The sequence below is a fragment of the Solanum dulcamara genome, chromosome 7 (assembly GCF_947179165.1).
Source record: "Solanum dulcamara chromosome 7, daSolDulc1.2, whole genome shotgun sequence".
Lineage (NCBI taxonomy): Eukaryota > Viridiplantae > Streptophyta > Magnoliopsida > Solanales > Solanaceae > Solanum > Solanum dulcamara.
The window spans coordinates 2,730,028-2,749,668 of record NC_077243.1 but is presented as its reverse complement, the minus strand read 5'-3'; the positions used below and the strand labels follow the sequence as shown (position 1 = coordinate 2,749,668).

The 19,641-nt window shown below is 35.6% G+C and overlaps 3 protein-coding genes across 11 annotated transcripts; all 3 read left to right on the top strand.

Annotated features, from left to right (window-relative positions):
- The first annotated feature begins 1,310 nt into the window (after positions 1-1,310).
- On the top strand, positions 1,311-9,582 carry LOC129895692 (pentatricopeptide repeat-containing protein At5g24830-like). Of its 7 annotated transcripts, XM_055971435.1 has the most exons (9): positions 1,311-1,418; positions 1,510-1,655; positions 1,745-1,903; positions 3,302-5,002; positions 5,106-5,288; positions 5,622-5,702; positions 7,329-7,463; positions 7,878-8,034; positions 9,226-9,582. In XM_055971435.1, exons 1-4 carry the CDS (start codon positions 1,410-1,412, stop codon positions 4,725-4,727), a joined length of 1,740 nt encoding a protein of 579 aa, XP_055827410.1. In that variant the 5' UTR covers positions 1,311-1,409; the 3' UTR covers positions 4,728-5,002; positions 5,106-5,288; positions 5,622-5,702; positions 7,329-7,463; positions 7,878-8,034; positions 9,226-9,582. The 7 variants fall into 7 exon arrangements, with proteins under 7 accessions (XP_055827410.1, XP_055827411.1, XP_055827412.1 ...); XM_055971436.1 differs by having other exon boundaries at positions 3,302-5,275; XM_055971437.1 differs by having other exon boundaries at positions 3,302-5,288; positions 7,334-7,463.
- Positions 9,583-11,573: 1,991 nt separating this feature from the next.
- On the top strand, positions 11,574-17,442 carry LOC129895141 (periodic tryptophan protein 2). Of its 3 annotated transcripts, none has more exons than XM_055970799.1 (8): positions 11,574-12,931; positions 13,309-13,560; positions 13,682-13,774; positions 13,939-14,310; positions 15,727-16,071; positions 16,246-16,473; positions 16,568-16,763; positions 17,014-17,442. In XM_055970799.1, the coding sequence occupies exons 1-7, from the start codon at positions 11,714-11,716 to the stop codon at positions 16,736-16,738; spliced, it is 2,679 nt and encodes an 892-aa protein (XP_055826774.1). In that variant the 5' UTR covers positions 11,574-11,713; the 3' UTR covers positions 16,739-16,763; positions 17,014-17,442. The 3 variants fall into 3 exon arrangements, with proteins under 3 accessions (XP_055826774.1, XP_055826775.1, XP_055826776.1); XM_055970800.1 differs by having other exon boundaries at positions 17,001-17,442; XM_055970801.1 differs by having other exon boundaries at positions 16,929-17,017.
- A 578-nt stretch (positions 17,443-18,020) lies between these two features.
- Positions 18,021-19,577, top strand: LOC129895931 (pyridoxal 5'-phosphate synthase-like subunit PDX1.2). Its single transcript, XM_055971716.1, has one exon. The coding sequence runs from the start codon at positions 18,348-18,350 to the stop codon at positions 19,263-19,265; it is 918 nt and encodes a 305-aa protein (XP_055827691.1). The 5' UTR covers positions 18,021-18,347; the 3' UTR covers positions 19,266-19,577.
- Positions 19,578-19,641: the final 64 nt, after the last annotated feature.

Below are 19,641 nucleotides of genomic sequence, written 5' to 3'. Positions count from 1 at the left end.
GAGGTGAGTGAGATAGTCATGTATCCCAGATATATGCGAATCACACTAGATGCACACCATATACATGTATCTAGTGTGATCCACATGTATCTAGGATACCAGATACATAGGAGAGTGACGAAAAAACTTTGTCTATGTATCCCAAATACATGTGAATCACTTGAATACAATGTATCTAAAACAAATTACACCTAATTTTGACTCCATATATTCTGATATACATGTATCCGGATGTATTTGGACGTACCAAAATCTGATAAGATACATAATATTACAAACTAGAGTATATCTAAATGATTAACTTCTAAACTAGTGGATTTCTACAAGTTTTCTATGAGAAAAACACAAAACTATTGACCCAACCCAACCAAACCCAGTCCTAGCGGGCTGGAGACATCAACAGTTTAGCCCAGTCTAGCTCTTCATTTTGAAAGGGCCTAACAATACTAGGCCCAATTCTAAGCGGGCCATAGGATGGATCGTGTAACCTTGCAAATTTATTTTTAAAAAAGAATCTATGAGACACTTTAAGCTTTTCTGTAAGGAAAAAAATAATTAAGTGCTAAACGTGAATAAAGTTTATTATTTAGTTGTTGATAATTTTAAAAATTAAATATATAAAAGTTATATACTTAATTGTCAATTCCATCTGAAGATGTAAAGACGTCACATTTGTCTCGAAAGATTCATAGTTATACCACAATATGGAAACTTTTGATATTTTGATGATAATATAAATAAAACTACATTAATTTGGTATAATAAATGAGAGTAAGATTAGAAAACAACTCTATCGTAGGAATGCTTGACCAGCTAATAGTTTAAAGTCTTAACGATAGATGGGGATCGAAAAATTTAATAATTTTATTTTTTTATTTAATTTTTTATATTTTATATTAATTGAATTTCTAAAATAATACACATATATTAAGAAAAATATTTAAGGAAAAAATTTGAATCATATTTTTCTCTATTACCGTTTTATTTAATCATCATCATAAAGATGATTAAATGTGAAATCATAAATATAAGTAGTTTTTTATTATAATATAATTTTGTAAGTAGTATAGTTTACTTCTAAAAAATTATAAAATTTCACCAATGGAAAGTATAAACATGAAAAAAAATTTAAACATTTATTTTAAATTTTGAGTAATTCAATTATTTTGAATAATGAAATGTTTTTTAGAAATCCAGTTAAAATGAAATAGAGATAGCAATTTCTAATATATCTATTATTAATATAAAAAAGTTGTATTGACCAATTTGTCCTTTATAATCCCTTTCTGGTCCAATTGGTCCTTATGTTCGTTTGCACTTTCTCCGTCTCAGGCGGCTTACCGGTTGTCTCTAGCCACTTTAGTACTGAGTCCGCCGTCTTCCGCCCATCCAATCCAAATCAACGGGAAATGCAGCCTGTAAGTTCTCAAGAATCTCTAATTCTCTAAATTCATTCACTACTCATTTTCCCTAAAATACATTTATCCTCATTGTTTATTTATATTTCAGCTATTACTTATCTCGGAGGAATCTCAATTTTTTCTACGGATACTGAACGGCAGTTTTCAAACCATAGATATCATCAAAGACCGCATTTTTCACGATTTTGCCAATTTATTCTGCTCGAAAGCGAATTTGGATGTTATTGACATGAGGTATGATTATTCCATTACATAGTTATGCTTATAATTCTCGGGTTTTTTCCAACTCATTTTGTTCGGCTAATGTTGATAATTTTTTGTAGACAAGAAAATGTAATGCATAGTATGAACCGGGACGAGCTGAGATTTAAAGATTGGTCGTCTAAGGGGAACAATTCGAATCGAGAAGATGATTCGACAGAGGGCTTCAGTGTGTTGGATACGATGTTAAAGCGTAGTTTGGATCGTCTTAAGAGTATGAGGTTTGTTCAAAATTTTGTCAGTAAAATTCAACATAGTGTAGTTTTTGTGCCTGTAAGGGCAAAAAAAATGTTTCTAGTTGTGCTATGATTGATGATTTCAACTGGCATATGATTGCATACTGTGTATCATAAAAAATTGGATATGAGAATGTTTGAAACATGGATATTAGGGAACAACAATTAGTTCAAAGTATTTGTCAATATGAGTTCTCCTACTGATTGATTGATTTGATGTGCTAACTTACAAGTGGGATCATTGTTTTATCCTGTCATTTCTTTAGTGCCCTGCGTAGGCTGATCAATAAATATTACATTTTGAAGGATGACAAATTTCTTAAACGAATTCACAAAGATGCTTATCAAAATACTCATTTCCTAGTTCACTGAGTTTGCAAGTGAATATTGTGTTTCATATCCTTGATAATGTGAATGTAACCAGAATCATTTGTGAAAATCTCTGTGTTTTGTTTCTTGTTCCTGTCACGTGACTGTACCTCGCCTGATCATAAAGTGAGACCTTTGAAAATAGTAACAAGCTGATAATTAAGAAGATATGACTTTTCTAGATTTACTTTCTAGTATTGTCTTAGTGTATTAGGACAATGACATTCATAAACTATATACTAGATGCGAACAAGTAAGTTTGTTGGTTAGGTACTAGACTGCACTGTAGCATTGGAGTAAATATGTTAAAGTATTCAGTATGAATTTAATTCCTGACTTGCGTTTTTGCCCTGCCAAAAACTACCTTCGGATGTTATTAGCTTCCTTTGCAGTAGTTAAGTGGCTAAAGGAGTTATACTCTAATAATGGGCTCTGTCCGCTTAAAATCATGTCGATAAATCCGAAATGTAAAAGAAAGGATATTTCGGAGAATTAACATTACCAGCAGCTGTATATCAAATACTTGAAGCAAACATTCAATGATGATTCCCTAGGAAATAAATCTGTAGTGGTGTCAATGTGATTGACATTCTCAAGGGAAGTAATCTATTAGGTTGGATGCTAGTGATCACATCAGCAACATATCATCGTGACTACTTTCCACGAACTTTGGCTAGGGAGAGGAAGGCTCATGGAAGAGTTGTCCCCCCTCCCATTTGCTGCTTGCATTGACTAAACTTTGTATTAAATATGCTTACTGATGTAAATAACTGAATTCTTGTTTTGTAATGTCAATAGAAGTTCTGTATTGATGCTTAAGTCCAGATTTCACCTGTATTTCAGAGGAAAAGTCGTTAAATGTGAGAGAAGATTTACTTTTCTTTTGTTTTGTAATGTCAATAGAAGTTTAACTTCAATCCAGTGCCTGTAGACTGTTTCTTGTTGAATCTGAGCCTATTGGCTTCTTTTTAAAGTCCCTAGTATCTTAAAAGGTAATTACCCTGAACTTTGCAGGGAAAGAATATCGTCGGCTGAAGCAGGCATTAGTTACTGCAACTTGGAAATAAATTTCAATAAAGATGTATATATTATTAGAGCTATGTGTCTGGATGGTCAACTTGGATCAGCTTTATCGCTTTGGTGGAGCCTGATACAGAATGGTATTGTTCCTGATGTTATCACACACAATTATCTCATCAATGGACTGTGCAAAAATGGTGAGTTAGAGAAGGCAGAATGGATTGTTAGAGGTATGTTATATAGGGGTCCTTCTCCCACTTGTTCTGCGTTTAACTCTTTAATAAGGGGTTATTGCCTGATGAATGATGTTGATAATGCTCTAAACACCTTTTCTACCATGGCCAACCATGGAATTGTACCAAACAGAGTAACTTGTAACATCCTTGGTCATGCGCTTTGTAAGAAGGGGTTGTTGGAGGAAGCAAAAAATCTTTTCCATAAATTATTAAGCAAAACTCATGATGGGGGGAGCTCAGATTTGATTGCATCAACCATAATGATGGATGGCTGCTTTAAAAATGGAGATACTGATCAAGCTCTTTATTTTTGGGAGAGGATGTTATTAGAGCGTAACCAAGTTGATAAAGTTTCTTACAATGTTGTTGTCCATGGATTCTGTTTGAGCCATGACCTGGGCACTGCATATAAGTATTGCTGTGAAATGTTAAAGCTTGGTTTCGTTCCAGATGTTTATTCTTACAACACTCTCGTTGGAGCACTCTGTAGACAAGGAAAGATCAGTGATGCTTGTTATATCTACGATGTTATGACTAGAATGGATGTCATCCCAGATCAAATCACGTACAAAATGATAATGCAGGGCCTATGTAATAACAGGGAGATAGATAGAGCCAATTATTTTCTTGATTACATGTTAGAGAATTCCATTATACCTGAACCACTTGTTTGGAATGTTATAATTAATGGTTATGGAAGATGTGGAGATATACAAAAAGCTTCATATATTAGAGAAAAAATGGTTGCATTTGGTGTTCTACCAAACATATATACATATAATGCATTAATTTATGCTCACATAAAGTCAGGAAATCTTTCTGCAGCTCTGTCCTTGGAGAAGGAGATGCTTTTGTATGGTCTTACCCCTGATTCAGTCACTTACAATCTGTTGATTGGTGCTGCTTGTGATTTTGGCCAGATTCACTCAGCACTTCAACTACATGATAAAATGTTGAGAAAAGGTTGTCAGCCAGATGTAATTACTTATACGGAACTACTTAAGTTGTTTTGTTTTCAAGGTATGATGAGAGAGGCAGACAAGCTCTTTGGCAAGTTAATGACATCTGGTTTAGCAGTTGATCATGTTCCCTTTCTGATACTCATGAAAAGATACTGCAGAATGGGAGAATTTAATAAAGTCTTTGACCTTCACCAAAAGTGGTTAGTGACAATGCCTAGATGACATCTGGTTTAGCAGTTGATCATGTTCCCTTTATGATACTCATGAAAAGATACTGCAGAATGGGAGAATTTAATAAAGTCTTTGACCTTCACCAAAAGTGGTTAGTGACAATGCCTAGATGAGATGTTTCCTCAAGAATTATTGTGAAGTTAAGGGCGACTCTAAATGTATATTCCAGAAGAGAAAGCTACTCAGGCTTCTGCACTTGATTGGCTTACAGATTTTAGGTCCAGAAACATTGGCCTCATAGCAGCAGCTGTCTTTGTCTCCCCGAGGTATAATTAGTTGCTGTCACCTTTGCACTGCATGTTGGATTTCCTTCACCACATGTGAGATTGAATCTGGAAAACTCTGACATGGTCTGCATCTGCTTCCAAGGTTTGGCGTAGGAGAACTTTCTGATGACAGTCCTGATGATTTTGAAGGCTTAGATGCTTCGGTTTCACATGTCTCGAACTTGTTATCAACTGAACGTGCTATGCAGCAACTTGCTTTGCCTATGGAAATATGGAAATGGCAACCCGTACCCTGTCAACTTAACGGCTATTGTACGTCTAAGAGGTTGGCTTCCAAGTTGAAGGAGTGCTTTCAGATTATTTCTCTAACAAAAGTTCTTCCAATATATCTTTTGTTTTGAGTGATGTAGTACTATCTGCACAAGATAATGCAAATTGACTCTATGGATGATAATGCATATTGTCTAAGTAATAAGTTTTGTAGAGATTTTGGATGCCCTGCTCTTTAATAGCTATGAAAATGGATAATAAACAGAGCTAGAGATAGGGAGAGAGAGGTTAATAGATAGATAGATAGAGTGTATATGGTCGGTCTTTTTCTAATTCTTGCTCTGAGAAGATGAACATACTTGGGTAGGTCATAACTAGTATTCTGCAGGAACTTGAAGAGAAATTGCTGGATCACATGAGGTCTCAAGTTGGGCTGTATCTTTGCCAATTCTACTCTATCATGGAATGTGTAAGCATTTGCAATTATTGATATCAACCTTTTAGTTATTTATTGTATTGGAACCTTTTTCATTATGCTTACCATTCATGGTATGACTTGAATTCTCAAGAGTCTTAACCTCTGTTCTGAAATACAGAATTCCCCGAGGCTACCTTAATCTCCTTTTCACTCTTTCACACCATGTAAGAGATACCAATGAGGAAGAAAGCTGCATGTTAGACAAATAGTGCTTCCCTTTTCATGAGTAAATATTCAGTGTCTAAATTTCATAAATTGCATTTTATAGTGTTCTTACTCTGTGAAGGATATAAGAACTCTTAATTTGTAACTATTCGTCTTCATAAAACCAGACTAATAAATTGGCCTATCTGGTTGAGACCATTTGTCCTTTCCATTCTTGGAGCATCCTACTTATTTAGATACCAGACATCTGAAGTAGTCCTTGAACTCCTTACAAACACACTACAAAAAAAGGCCTAAATTGTGGGGGTTAGCTGTGACCTCCATAAATTGCATTAAATAAATGGGGTTACGTAGCCGACAATAAATAGTGGGGGTTCGAACCTCTGCCATCTATAGTGGCGGTTTAAACCTCAACCATCTCAAAATAATTTTTTTTAATTCCAAAATATAAAACGCCGTACCTCTATTTTTATATTGTATGATTATACTATATTTTTAATTTCAAAATACAACACTTTTGGAACCTTCTCACTTCTCCCAACGCTTCTCTCACCGCTACAACGCCACCTCCACGACTTCTTCACCATAGCTATGTAAACTTCAGCTACCTCACCAGATTCGAAATCGGGTTTGCCATTTTAAGGTAATTTTTCCCACTTCCCTCTCATCTTTGGATTTCCTCATCTCAATCTTCTCAATAACTTCGTTTCACCGGAGATTGAATCTCTGATCGGAAAGTTTTTTTACAAATTACTGGTTGTATTCACTAGGTAAGTTCATTTTTTTTGCTGTTTGTATAGATGCATGGAGGTAGAATTTGATTAATTTTGTTGTACTTTTCGTGATTTGAAGAAAGCATTATAAGTTTGGTTAATGTGGAGCTTTAACTGGAATACTCAATCTATTAAGCGACTTCATTTGGCCGGAGATTGAATCTGGAATTTAGTGTTTTTTGTGCTAATTGTTGATTATATTTATTAGTTGAAACTTTGTCCAGTAAAGATGCAGGAGTGAAGGTAGAAGTTGGTTTAAAGTATGTAATAATCTGTTTGCTCATCATTGAGAGTTCTATTCTCACTTGTGGATACGTGCATGTCCAATTTGAGATCTATTCTCACTTGAACGTTAATTGGTGACGTCATGGATGTCTCTGTATGTATATGTAAAAACTTTATTATATGTCAATTGCGTGTGAATTTTTCTTCTCCGTCTTTGGTATCTGTTTACTTGAGGTTTCTACAATTATTTTGGGATTTATCTGATTGTTTGAGGTGTTTGTATTGAATTTGGATTTTATCTGAGTATTTGATTATTTGTCAAGAGGATATTGAATGTATGAGTTTATTTATGCTTATGTTTCAGATTTTTCCTGATCTGTTATTCTATTTTCACTCTCCTTGAGAATTTGTTGTAATTTGCCCTTATAACTCATGTTTGTCTTTTCTCCTGAAGCTTAGATACTGAATTTGTGCCAAGAGAAGCAATTGATGGCTGCAATTGATAAGTTCGCCAAAAGTATTTGACAAATATACGACTTCGAATCACCGAGAAAAACAGATAGTTACGATCTCATGTTGTTGCCTTCAGGTAATGATTTTCCCTGTTTATTTGCTACTACTTCTTGTGTGTTGGGATAAAGATTTCTCATAGATACTTTTTTATGCTTTTAAATTGACCAAGAGTCATCAGGAAGTGTAATGTAGTCTGAGTACGACGACTTATACAATGTTTAGAACTTTATGCCTTACTTTATGATATCCAACAAATTACATACATGCATAGATTATATTGTAAAAAAATGATGGAGCCCTTGAATATTGATAAATACCTTCTTTTCCGTGCATCATCGTCGACGACTAGGACGAATTTGCATTTCACTGCATTTATACCAGAGAAAAGTGAATTGGTGAATGTTATTATCCGTTTTAGATTTAATTCAATTTCATGGTTACGAGGGCTTCTCCTCTAGGTAGATATAATACACATTCTATTTCTCCACAGCAATGCAGGCCTTTCTTCACAAAGAGAAAACATACAGCCACAACACTTGCTCGTCATCTCTTTGACATGTGAACATGAACATATTAAAACATTTGGGAATGTAAGATGAAGAGTTGTAGTTAGACATTCGGGAATGCAAGTGCAAGAGTTGTCTGTGGTAATTGCATTTCGTCTCTATTCTCGAAGGCTTCGACAATATGAGTGTTCTATTGGTATGTTTATCTTGTTTGTTGAGCTAGATACAAAAATGGACCATGTTATATGTCTAAGGGGATTAAGTGAAAGAAAAAGATGATTAATTAGCCTCTTAAAATAACTTAAGGATACTGTTGATTTCAAGCAAATTAATAAGTCCTGCTAAATTGTATTACTAGATATGAATTTAAACGTATATTATAGTAATCTCGTACATAGATCCTTGATGTCAAGTAGAACCTTTTTAGGTCCACTTAATCATATTGCTCCTGTCAAAGTACCACGTTGCAGTTGTCCTCTGCTTGTAGGCATCATTTTCCTTTCTTACCCCTTTACCATCTCTCTTGAGTATAACCAGCCAAAATGATTGATCAATGAATTAGTTACATACTAGTAGTATAAAAGAAATCATTGTGTAATATGGTGTTTCTTGCTTCTCTTGCTGCAACCTGAGATGTCCATTCTTTATCTTCTTAGTGGCAATTCAGTTTTGTTTATCCATCATGATGGGGTATTATATCATTTTGGAACAAGGAAACGTAAAACCTAACTCCTGCTCAGCTCTTCTATATGGCTAGTTTTTTGCAAAATTACTAGTCATCTTATAGCGTGAAAGAGATAAATAATTTTTAATGTTATACTGACTATAATTTTGCTCGACATATCTGCATAATCTTTATTGTTGATGCATTTTATGTGATGTAAGGTTAATGGTGAATGCTTAAACCAATAGATGAACAAATTGTGCAGTTTATGATTAGCACTATAGATGAGTAGTTTATGCAGTGCACCGGGCTGCGCATAGCGGGAGCTTAAGTGCACCGGACCCTGCGCATAGCGGGAGCTTAAGTGCACCGGGCTGCCCTTTACTATAGATGAGTAGTTTATGCAGTTTATGATAAACACAATAGATGGATAGTTAAGATGCATTTCTTATTTCATTTTAGTTGAATCTCGTATGCAGGTAATATTTTCACAATCACATCAATTGATTTCTTTATACTTTTTGGCTTTTGGTTGTTTTATAGATATGGTATATGTACATCTGAATACTTTAACAACATACTGCAAGCTAATTTGTGATATTCTTCTATTGGAATCTTGTATATTCTATATTAGTAAGTGCTGAAAGCTGATTTTCTTACTCTTGCAGATGATACGAACACTTTTAACAGAGCTGGAGCTGAGCTACTCACTTGCTCCAAACTTACTGAGCATTGCTTGTTGCTATGTACTTAAACAAATTGAAGACTTATTGAGCATTGCTTGTTGCTATGGACTATGAGAGATGTTGCTATTCTGAAGAGGCCAAGTGTTTCCCAAATTATATGGAGAAGTCGTGATTTGAAACATTGTGTGTATAGAGATATATTTGGATTTTCTTTTCATTTCTTATTTCTTTGGACATAAAGGTGTATCTAGAATATGTTGACTTGTGATGTTACTTGACATTTTTGTTATTTAATTGATGCTTCTTATTATATATATAATTACGATTGGTTGGCTTTTATATTGACTGCACAGTTTAGATATGAAATTCTAATATATTAATTATAATCTAATAATAAGAAATTCTATAACGAAGTTAACAATTGTGGAGGTTACAATGCACACGAAATTTAAAAGAAATTTTATGCCAAAAACTAGTGGCGGTTCTAACTCCTGCAAAAATGAAACAAAACTAGTTTACCAAAAAATATTGCGGAGGTCAAATTTACAAATTGTGCCTTCGCATTTTGATGTTACGGCGGTCCTTGAGAAACTCCCACAAATTAATTGTGATGGACGTAACTGCTCCGTGACCTTAATTTGTTGGGGTTGAAAACCTCTGCAATTTGCAAATTTGACCCCCGCAAATTGAGCCTTTTTTTTTTGTAGTCGTACAAAGCTATGTTGATGTTGGTCCTAAAAAAAGGACTCTTGTTAACACGAACAATTGTACATCATCTGAACTTTGTAGTATATGCAATTCTATATTTATAGTTATTGATCATTTATAGGTGATGGAGAGAGCTCTACCTATGTCCTGTTCGCAGCTAGTTTCAGAATCTTGCACTAAGAAACTATATGTCGGGTATCCTTTGTGTTTCTCTTCCCAAAGTTGGTTCTCGTGGCTTTGGGAATTGTTATGTAAATTACTCTCGTATTCTACAGGCTAGACCATTTCACAGTGCCACGGAGGTCTGTAATTGGCTTGTACTTGAGGTTTCCTGATGATGAACTCCACAACATTTTCATGTTTAAATTAGCCTCGGACAAGAGGATGGGAAGACCATAATACATTGTACACAGAGTTGATAGATAAAATGATAGGACTTGGAAACTTTCTACTAGGTAAAGTTCTGAATTTGGTTCTCTTATAATTTACTTGCAGACAACTTGTATGTCGTATACGTTTTTCTCATGGAAATTGTGCTTCTTCTGTCCTGTTTTGTCTCTAATTTATTCTTGTCAGCAATCATCTTTTTTACTTTAAAGAAATCTAATATTATATCATGAATTTTAGTGGCGGCTGATGTAAACTTATGGTATACAAGCCATAGTTGATTTGATTGGTACTCCTGTTTTCATTTGCTGAAAAGGACTACTATTAACAATTACTTCAATCCCAAAAAGAGAGAAACAAAATATACGATTTTACCTATTATTTATTTTACTAATGATAGATTAGAACTTCAGAAACAAACTCAAAAAGCTTGCCACTTTCTTTTAGAGGACCATTTGCCTATTGGTCAATCGAAAATCGAATCAATTAAAATTAATAATAAATATTTTATTGATTTGATTATTGGTTTTATATATTTACAAATCAAAAATTAATAACTAAATTAGTAATACATAAAATCGGACCTAACTTATCGATGCACACTCCTTCCTCGGGAAAATTGGATTCTAAGAGAGTTGAAGTTTTGTTTGGATATGCAATTTGAATTTTTTAAGTTGTATTTTTTCTCATTAACATAAAAAACTGTCAATTTTTTTTTCTCAATTCTTTATAAGTACAATCATACCAAATGATCAAACCATATTCCATAAATAAAATATAATAATATCTTAAAGCACCACATTCATAAATCATACATCTGCATAATCTTTATATAAATAAATGTTTGCGATTATAAATTTTTAAATATACATAATTTTATAAAAAATTACTAGCCAACAATAATAGTAACTAGTTACTTTTAATATAATCCATTTATATTTATATAGACAATCTCTTTTAGCCGAACATGAATGCCTTTTTGTAAAATTTTAAATGATGTTTTTTTCTTTACAAAATAAAACTAATCGTTCAAGCTTTACATTCAAAAATATGAAATCATGCTTTTTGAAAAAATTGGGATATAAATTCATGATCGTATATCTAAACACTGATTTAAAATATAATTTCAAATTATTATATGAAATTGTATGTCTAAAAATGCAGACTAAATAGTTATTTAAAATTTTCAACTTCAAAAAGAAAACAAGTGAATGAAAAACCGGATTGACCTTTAAAACAAAAAAGCAGGACCGGCAATATTAGGGTTTAAGAAACGCCCATCTTCTTGCTGGGTTTAAGAAATCTCGTTTTGAGCTACTTACTCTCTCTGCCACTGTCTTCGTTCTTACACTCTCTCTGCAACTACTGCATAGCCATGAATTACAGGTTCCACAATCTCCTCGGAGCTCCTTACAGAGGCGGCAACGCTTTAGTAGTGAACAATAGTCTTCTTATCTCCCCTATTGGTAACCGTGTTTCCGTCACTGATCTCATCAAATCTGAATCTATTACATTGCCGTCACAGTCCTCCTCCAATCTCCGCCGTATCGCCGCCTCTCCTGATGGCCTATTCCTCCTCGCAATCGACGAAAACAACCGTTGCCTCTTCATCAACCTCCTCCGCCGCGCCGTCCTCCATCGCATCACCTTCAAGCATCCTGTGGCCGCTGCCAAGTTTAGTCCCGATGGAAAACTTATTGCGGTTGCCGCCGGTAAGCTCCTGCAAATTTGGCGCTCGCCTGGTTTCAGAAAAGAGTTCTTTCCGTTTGAATTGATCAGGACGTTTACCGATTGTAATGATAGAATTACTTCACTAGATTGGAGCCCAGATTCTGATTACGTCTTGGCGGGGTCTAAAGACCTAACTGCGAGGCTTTTCTGTTTGAAAAAATCAACTAGGTATATCAAGCCGTTTCTATTTTTAGGCCATAAGGATGTGATTGTAGGTGCTTTCTTTGGGACTGACAAGAAAACTAATAAGGTTTGTAGAGTTTATACCATATCCCGAGATGGCGCCATTTTTAGCTGGGGATACAGTGAAATGGATGGAAATTTTGATGAACCTGCCCTTGCTTCAGAACCAGAATCACCAGGTACACCAGAACAAGGGCAAGGGAACAATGCAGAAGGTGATAGTGATAGCAGGATCAAAAAAAGAAAGAATTTTGATGGGAAAGATGATACATTGGACCTGGAAGATACGTTTCAGTTGCACAAACTGAAATGGGAGTTGATAAAGAAAGACTTTTTTATGCAAGCACCAGCAAAGTTAACAGCTTGTGATTATCATAGGGGTCTTGATATGGTTGTAGTTGGTTTTTCTAATGGCGTTTTTGGTCTTTATCAAATGCCTGCTTTTGTGTGCATTCACTTGTTGTCCATCTCGCGAGAGAAGATAACTACTGCTGTTTTTAATGATCTTGGGAATTGGTTGACATTCGGATGTGCAAGGCTTGGACAGTTGCTTGTATGGGAGTGGAAGTCAGAGAGTTACATACTGAAGCAACAGGGACACTATTTTGATGTAAACTGCCTTGCATATTCACCAGATTCCCAGCTCGTGGCCACAGGAGCAGATGACAACAAAATTAAGGTGAGAGGATTTAGATTTTCTTTTATGTGAACTAGTTTATGCATGCTGACTAAAAGTTTTCAGAAGTAGTAATCATGACCAGTGAGGCAAAACTTGGAAGTTTGAATCTATTTCAGTTCTGCTAGGGACACCATAATTTTAAGGTCATGTGGAGTTCAATGCATCAAATTACTGCAGCAACTGTTTCTTACAGGTTATAATTTGAAATTGTTTATACTGGAGGACTTTGTATGTATTGTAGATTGCTGGACGCCTCCTTTTCTACCTAATAATTCCCACTTCTCCTGAAGAAAAAAGTTCTCATTTTTCTGCACCTTCAGTCTCAGTTAACGTTGGTATGCACAAAAGCAGAAAAAATCATTGTCTATGTTTTTCAGGTCTGGACTGTTTCATCCGGTTTCTGCTTTGTAACATTCTCTGAGCACACAAATGCAGTTACAGCACTACATTTCATGCCTGGCAACCAATGTCTCTTAAGTGCCTCTTTGGATGGGACAGTTCGCGCGTGGGATCTCCTCAGATATAGAAACTTTAAAACTTTTACTACCCCTACGTCTAAGCAATTTGTTTCTTTAGCATCTGACCAGAGTGGTGAAGTGATATGTGCCGGAACCCTCGACTCCTTTGAGGTAGTGCAGTTCTGATTGTATTTTGACCATATCTTGTACCATCATTTGTTGTTAATTGATTATAACACTAATTTCTGCTTTGTTGTTGATACAAATATACTATTTTTGCTTTTCTTCATAGATTTTTGTGTGGTCAATGAGGACGGCCAGATTGCTAGATGTTCTTAGCGGTCACGAGGGTCCTGTTCATGGGCTAGTATTTTCTCCAACTAATGTGAGTCTTTATCTAATTTTAAGATTCCGGAAATAATTTAGGTCAGGTTTTTCCCTATTTTTGATCCTCTACACTGGCATTGACAACATTTTGCTAATGCACCACAAATCAATATAGTCCAATAATTTTGTAGAGCTTGGTTAACTTTTTATGGTTTTCCATAGGCTACTTTGGCTTCCTCGTCATGGGACAAAACTGTTCGCTTGTGGGATGTTTTTGGAGGAAAAGGAGCAGTTGAAACATTTCCTCACACTCATGATGTCCTCACAGTTGTTTATTGTCCCAATGGCAAGCAGCTGGCATGTAGCACCCTGGATGGACATATTCATTTCTGGGATCCAATTGAGGGTCTGTTGATGTACACAATTGAGGGCCGCAGGGATATTGCAGGTGGACGTCTCATGACTGATCGTCGATCAGCAGCTAACTCGACATCCGGAAAGTGCTTCACAACCTTGTGTTATTCTGCTGATGGGAGCTATATATTAGCTGGTGGAAATAGTAAATATATTTGTATGTATGATGTTGCTGATCAGGTTTGTGGCTTCTTTCAATGCTACTATTATTACTTAAGAATGCTGGGATTACATATAATGTATGTTCTTGGTAAATTACTATTCTCTCCTAAATAGTAATATGCTTTTATGTGACACAAAAAAGAAACACATTTCAGTGATTGCCCTCATTCTCTCTTCAAATTAGAACAATTATAGGGTGTTAAATGTGCAAATTCAAATAAGTTTGATCTGGTAGTGAGTTAGTGTCTCTTCTACATCTTGAAGTAAGTTTGTTTTGAATTTGAACTCAAAAGTTTATAAATTCTTTGATTATATGTTGCTTTTTATGTGTACTTCATGTTTTAGTAAAATGTACCCTAGTTTACAGATTACTTAGTTACTATTTCTTATAAAGGATTGATAATTAGTTAAAGAAGGTCGAAAGCAGAGAATATGTTTTCGTAGAATGAAGGAAATGGGTATTCCTGAAAGATAAACAAAAGGAGATGGATCTCTCTAGAGAAGCTTCATATCACATCACTCTTTCTTTATCTGAGGTGCCATTGAATTGGTATATCCTCAATCCATTATTTTAGCCGTTTGACTGACCCAAGACATAATTGCATGACTTACTATGAGATGGCACTCATCCGGTTACAGTAGAATATTTTTTACTAAAGTTTGACACTATTGATTAATGATAAATGCATCACTCCTGTAATCTTGGTATTCAATATCCCCTGCTGCAACTAGATATGCAAACAAGTAGATAATTCCCCTTGGAATCATTTTGGTAGTGCTCCCAAATATTGAATAAGAGCACACAGGATAGTTCTTAAACTGTGAATAAGTGAAAAGCCTAAACAATGTTGGCTTCTTTTATAAGATCCTGCACTCGAGGTGCTTAATTATTTTCCACGTATTTGATCTACTGGTGAATAGATTAAGCAGGTGGAATTCGGCTGATCTTCTTCCTAGGAGAAATTCTGGGGTTTGTAATTATTTGGTGAACTGGTGAATGAGTTTTACAGGGACTCCTCTTATCAAACTTAAAACACATCTTAGCTCTTGTTAGATTTACATTATTGTATAATTAACAGTAATGACCTTGTAAAAGTTGGTCTGTTTGTTCTTGGAAATAGTCTTTGTAATCATCATAATGTTCACAGTAATGCAACACTTCTTCTTCTTCTTCACATATGTGCTCTGAAATCAGAAAGCTTGAGAATCATCATAATGTTCTGATTGTTGATGGGTTGTGTACAACTACTAGTAGCTTTCTCCCTTACATTAGTGATTAGATATGGATGGAATCTTTCCTTATAAATTTCCTTATTTGGTCCAACTGTTTTCTTGCTGATTTGATAATTTTTTGCCATGAAGCTGTAAAAGTTAATCTCTTGCTTTCGAGTGCATCGTTGCTTGACCAAAAAAAGAAAACATATTACCTTGTAGGTGTTGCTGCGTCGCTTCCAGATAACCCACAATCTTTCCTTGGATGGGGTGCTGGATGTTTTGAACTCTAAAAACATGTCAGAGAGTGGTCCACTCAATCTGATTGATGATGATAATAGTGATACTGAAGAGGGTGTTGATAAGCAAGTGAGAAATAAATTGGCGTATGACTTGCCCGGATCAATGCCCAACCATGGAAGACCAGTTATTCGAACAAAATGCTTGAGAATTGCCCCGACTGGCAGGAATTGGGCAGCTGCAACTACGGAAGGGGTCTTGATATATTCTATGGATGAGTCTTTTATCTTTGACCCCACTGATCTAGACATAGATGTTACACCAGAAGTAAGTCTTTGTTTAAAATGGAGTTCTGAAACCCAAGAATTGGTTATGGAATGAGATTGAAGGAAGAAATAACTTTCAGATTTCTTGTTTCTTGACTTTTCCAAATTCAAAAACATCATGGCATCTGTGCATAGACACATTTCCATATGCTTATGTGTGTGCTTTGCTTTACAGGCTGTTGATGCAGCACTAAAGGGAAATCAGACTAGTCGAGCAGTGATTCTTAGCCTACGTTTAAATGAAGATAGTTTGATTAAGAAGTGCATTATTGGTGTCAGTCCTGCAGATATACCAGCTGTAGCATCCTCAGTCCCTTTTAAATATATTCAGAGATTAGTTGAGGCATTAGCATCTCTGCTAGAGAACAGCCCACATCTGGAGTTTATTCTCCGATGGTGTCAGGTTTCCTATCAAATACAAACTCCTCTTTGCTCTTTCTTACCTTGACAAGTGTTGTACACATTTGTCAGTTTTTAATTCTTTGCATGTCTGGTAGGAACTTTGCAAAATCCACGGCCATTCTATTCAGCAGAAATACAGAAGCTTGCTTCCTGCTCTAAAATCCTTACAGAAGGCAATTACCAGGTTGCATCAAGATTTGGATGATACATGTAACTCTAATGAATATAAGCTCCGATATTTGTGCTCTGCAAGTGTTGCAAAGTGACAGTTCTCTGTGTTGTTGCTCTTTGGTAAGCTCTTTCTAGGATTTTTGCTTTTGTTCGTCAACTAGTATAGGACTGTTTATGACATGTGCTTTTATGAAGTACCATAGCTTTAGAAACCTAAATCTTGAGAATGCTCACTAGTTTCAGGATATTTCAATAGCTTACATATGATATTTGCCTCCTGTCCAGTTATTTGGCCAATCTCGATGCTTCCTGAATCTTTCTGTTGGTGTCATTGAAACCACTGTGAATATGTTCTAGTGACGTATTGCAGGACTTAAAAGGAAATTCGGTTGTAACAATCTGATCGTGATTCCATGAGTTATGTGACGTGAAGTCAACCAGTTTCACTCTATTGTGTTGTACCGGAGACAGATGCATGTATCGGAGACAGTAATTGAGGTTCGCAATTCATTAGCTATTGCAAAACCAAGCTTCAGATAATGATGATTACTCAACGGTGAATCATTAGATCTAGATGGTCTGAATTACTACCAGCTTGCCAAAGCAAAATAATATTTTTACATGTCATTTTTGGTTTTGGTTAGAAATGTAAGTTTTGGGCTTGTATTTTTATGCCATATTTTTTTTGTGGTTTAGATATGAAAGTTTTTGTTTCAAGTTTCATTATATACTAGAGTAGGATACTTCTTGAAATACTCGAGTTAATCCAAATATTATTTATCAATTCTCTTTCGGAAAATGACTATTTGAAACGTTATTAATTTAATATTGAATCCAAATTTAAGGTCTATAAGTTATATGTTCTTATTTAAAATTGGATTCAAATGACTTAACAATCGGGTAAAGCTGTAGTAATAGTTACGGTGACAAACTGTGGACTGGTAATATATCACTGTTCTACAATAACAAAGATATGATTCCACAAATGAGTTTTGAGAATGTGAAAATATATGCAGATTTTACCTATTCTGCCTTCTATGTTTCTTTAAAATTTGAATGGTACAAAATCTTTCTATTTTTACAAGAATAAGATTGTGTATATATATCATCTTCCCCAATTATTATTGTTAGTCACTAATGCTTGGTTTAATTGTTGTTTTAACTGAGAATCTTGTGAGTAAATATGTGTTTGACATCTTAAAAGATAAATTTATTATACTAATCATTGTTGTTTCAATAGGTATGTCAAGTTAAAATTTGACAAATTAATTCGAATGGAAGGAGTATTCAAAGAGTAATGTTCCATTCATCGCTTTTTAAAAATGTATACTTAACTCATAAAAATAAACGGAGTATGAATTATGTTGAGCGGACCCTAAACTTTATTACAGCCTTTAAATTCTCTCAAGGCATGTACTGAAATAAGTAAAATAAGCCTAGATTTGATCCGCTGGAATCGAAACCATCCGAACTTTCTTACATTTTCCACCAAAACGCGCAGAGACACATCCTCGAAGTTTCTCGAACAATCTAAATCTCACCGCCCCATTCCTATTCCCCCACTGTACTTCTCTTCTTCCCCTTTATATCATTCTTCGCCATCATTTCTCTACCTATAGATTCAAATCTCGCCGCTCGTAGCTTTACTCTGTTGAGAAATTTTTATCTACTTCTGGTTCAGGCATTTTCACAAACAGTTTGCAAATGGAAGAAGACGGTGCGGTTACAGTGTACAGTGGCAGCGCCATTACTGATACCAAGAAGAATTCCTTCTCGATCAAAGTCGGAATTGCTCAAATGCTTAGAGGAGGAGCGATTGCGGAAGTCGCCACCGTCAACCAAGCCAAGATTGCCGAATCTGCCGGCGTTTGCTGTATTGTAGTTTCGGAACCTAAAGGACCCGGAATCTCGCGCATGCCCGACCCATCTCTAATTAAGGAGATCAAGCAGGCCATTACGATTCCTGTAATGGCGAAAGCCCGTGTCGGTCATTTTGTTGAAGCCCAGATCCTTGAAGCTATTGGGGTAGACTATATAGATGAGAGCGAGATTTTAGCCCTCGCTGACGAAGATCATTTCATCAACAAACACAATTTCCGAGCACCCTTTGTCTGTGGATGTCGAGATCTAGGAGAAGCGTTGAGGAGAGTCAGAGAAGGCGCTGCCATGGTTAGGACCCAAGGGGATCTATCGGGTACGGGCAGTATTGTCGATACAGTTCGTAATGTGAGGAAAGTGATGGGAGATATTAGAATTCTATCAAACATGGACGATGATGAGGTCTTCACTTTCTCGAAGAAGATCGGTGCACCTTATGATATTGTTGCACAAACGAAGCAGATGGGTAGGCTTCCGGTGGTTCATTTTGCTGCTGGTGGAATCATCACGCCTGCAGATGCGGCGCTCATGATGCAGCTGGGTTGTGATGGTGTGTTTGTTGGATCGGATATATTCAATTGCTCAGATCCTTACAAGAAAGTAAGGGCAATTGTGCAGGCTGTCAGGAACTATAACGATCCCCATATTTTGGCTGCGGCGAGCAGTGGTTTGGAGGAGGCAATGGGTGGTTTAAATCTGAACGAAAACAGGGTCGAACGATTTGTTAGTGGTGAGACTTACTGATGAGATCAAGCTGAGCCTGTTTTTGTGTCTGTTGTTGATCATAGTCTTATGTATTTTGCAGTTCAGTATTTGTGAACAATGTTATCTTTTCTTGTTTTGCTTTTCCAATATCATGATGATGAGTTAACACACCGTGTCTTATGCTTGTTGCACCGGAAGAAAATGGCAACATTGACTTGAAATTTTGACTCTGGCTATTACAACGTTTTGGAGGCACGTTGATCAATTTGGTTTTAGTTATTGTTTACATGTTTATAGTTGTGTGTTATAAAGAATATAAGATGATGAAATAGAATCCAGACAATTCTTGCATTTGGATGTATTGGCTAGATAATTGTTATCATAGTGAATGAATGATCAGTATTTCAGAGCCCTA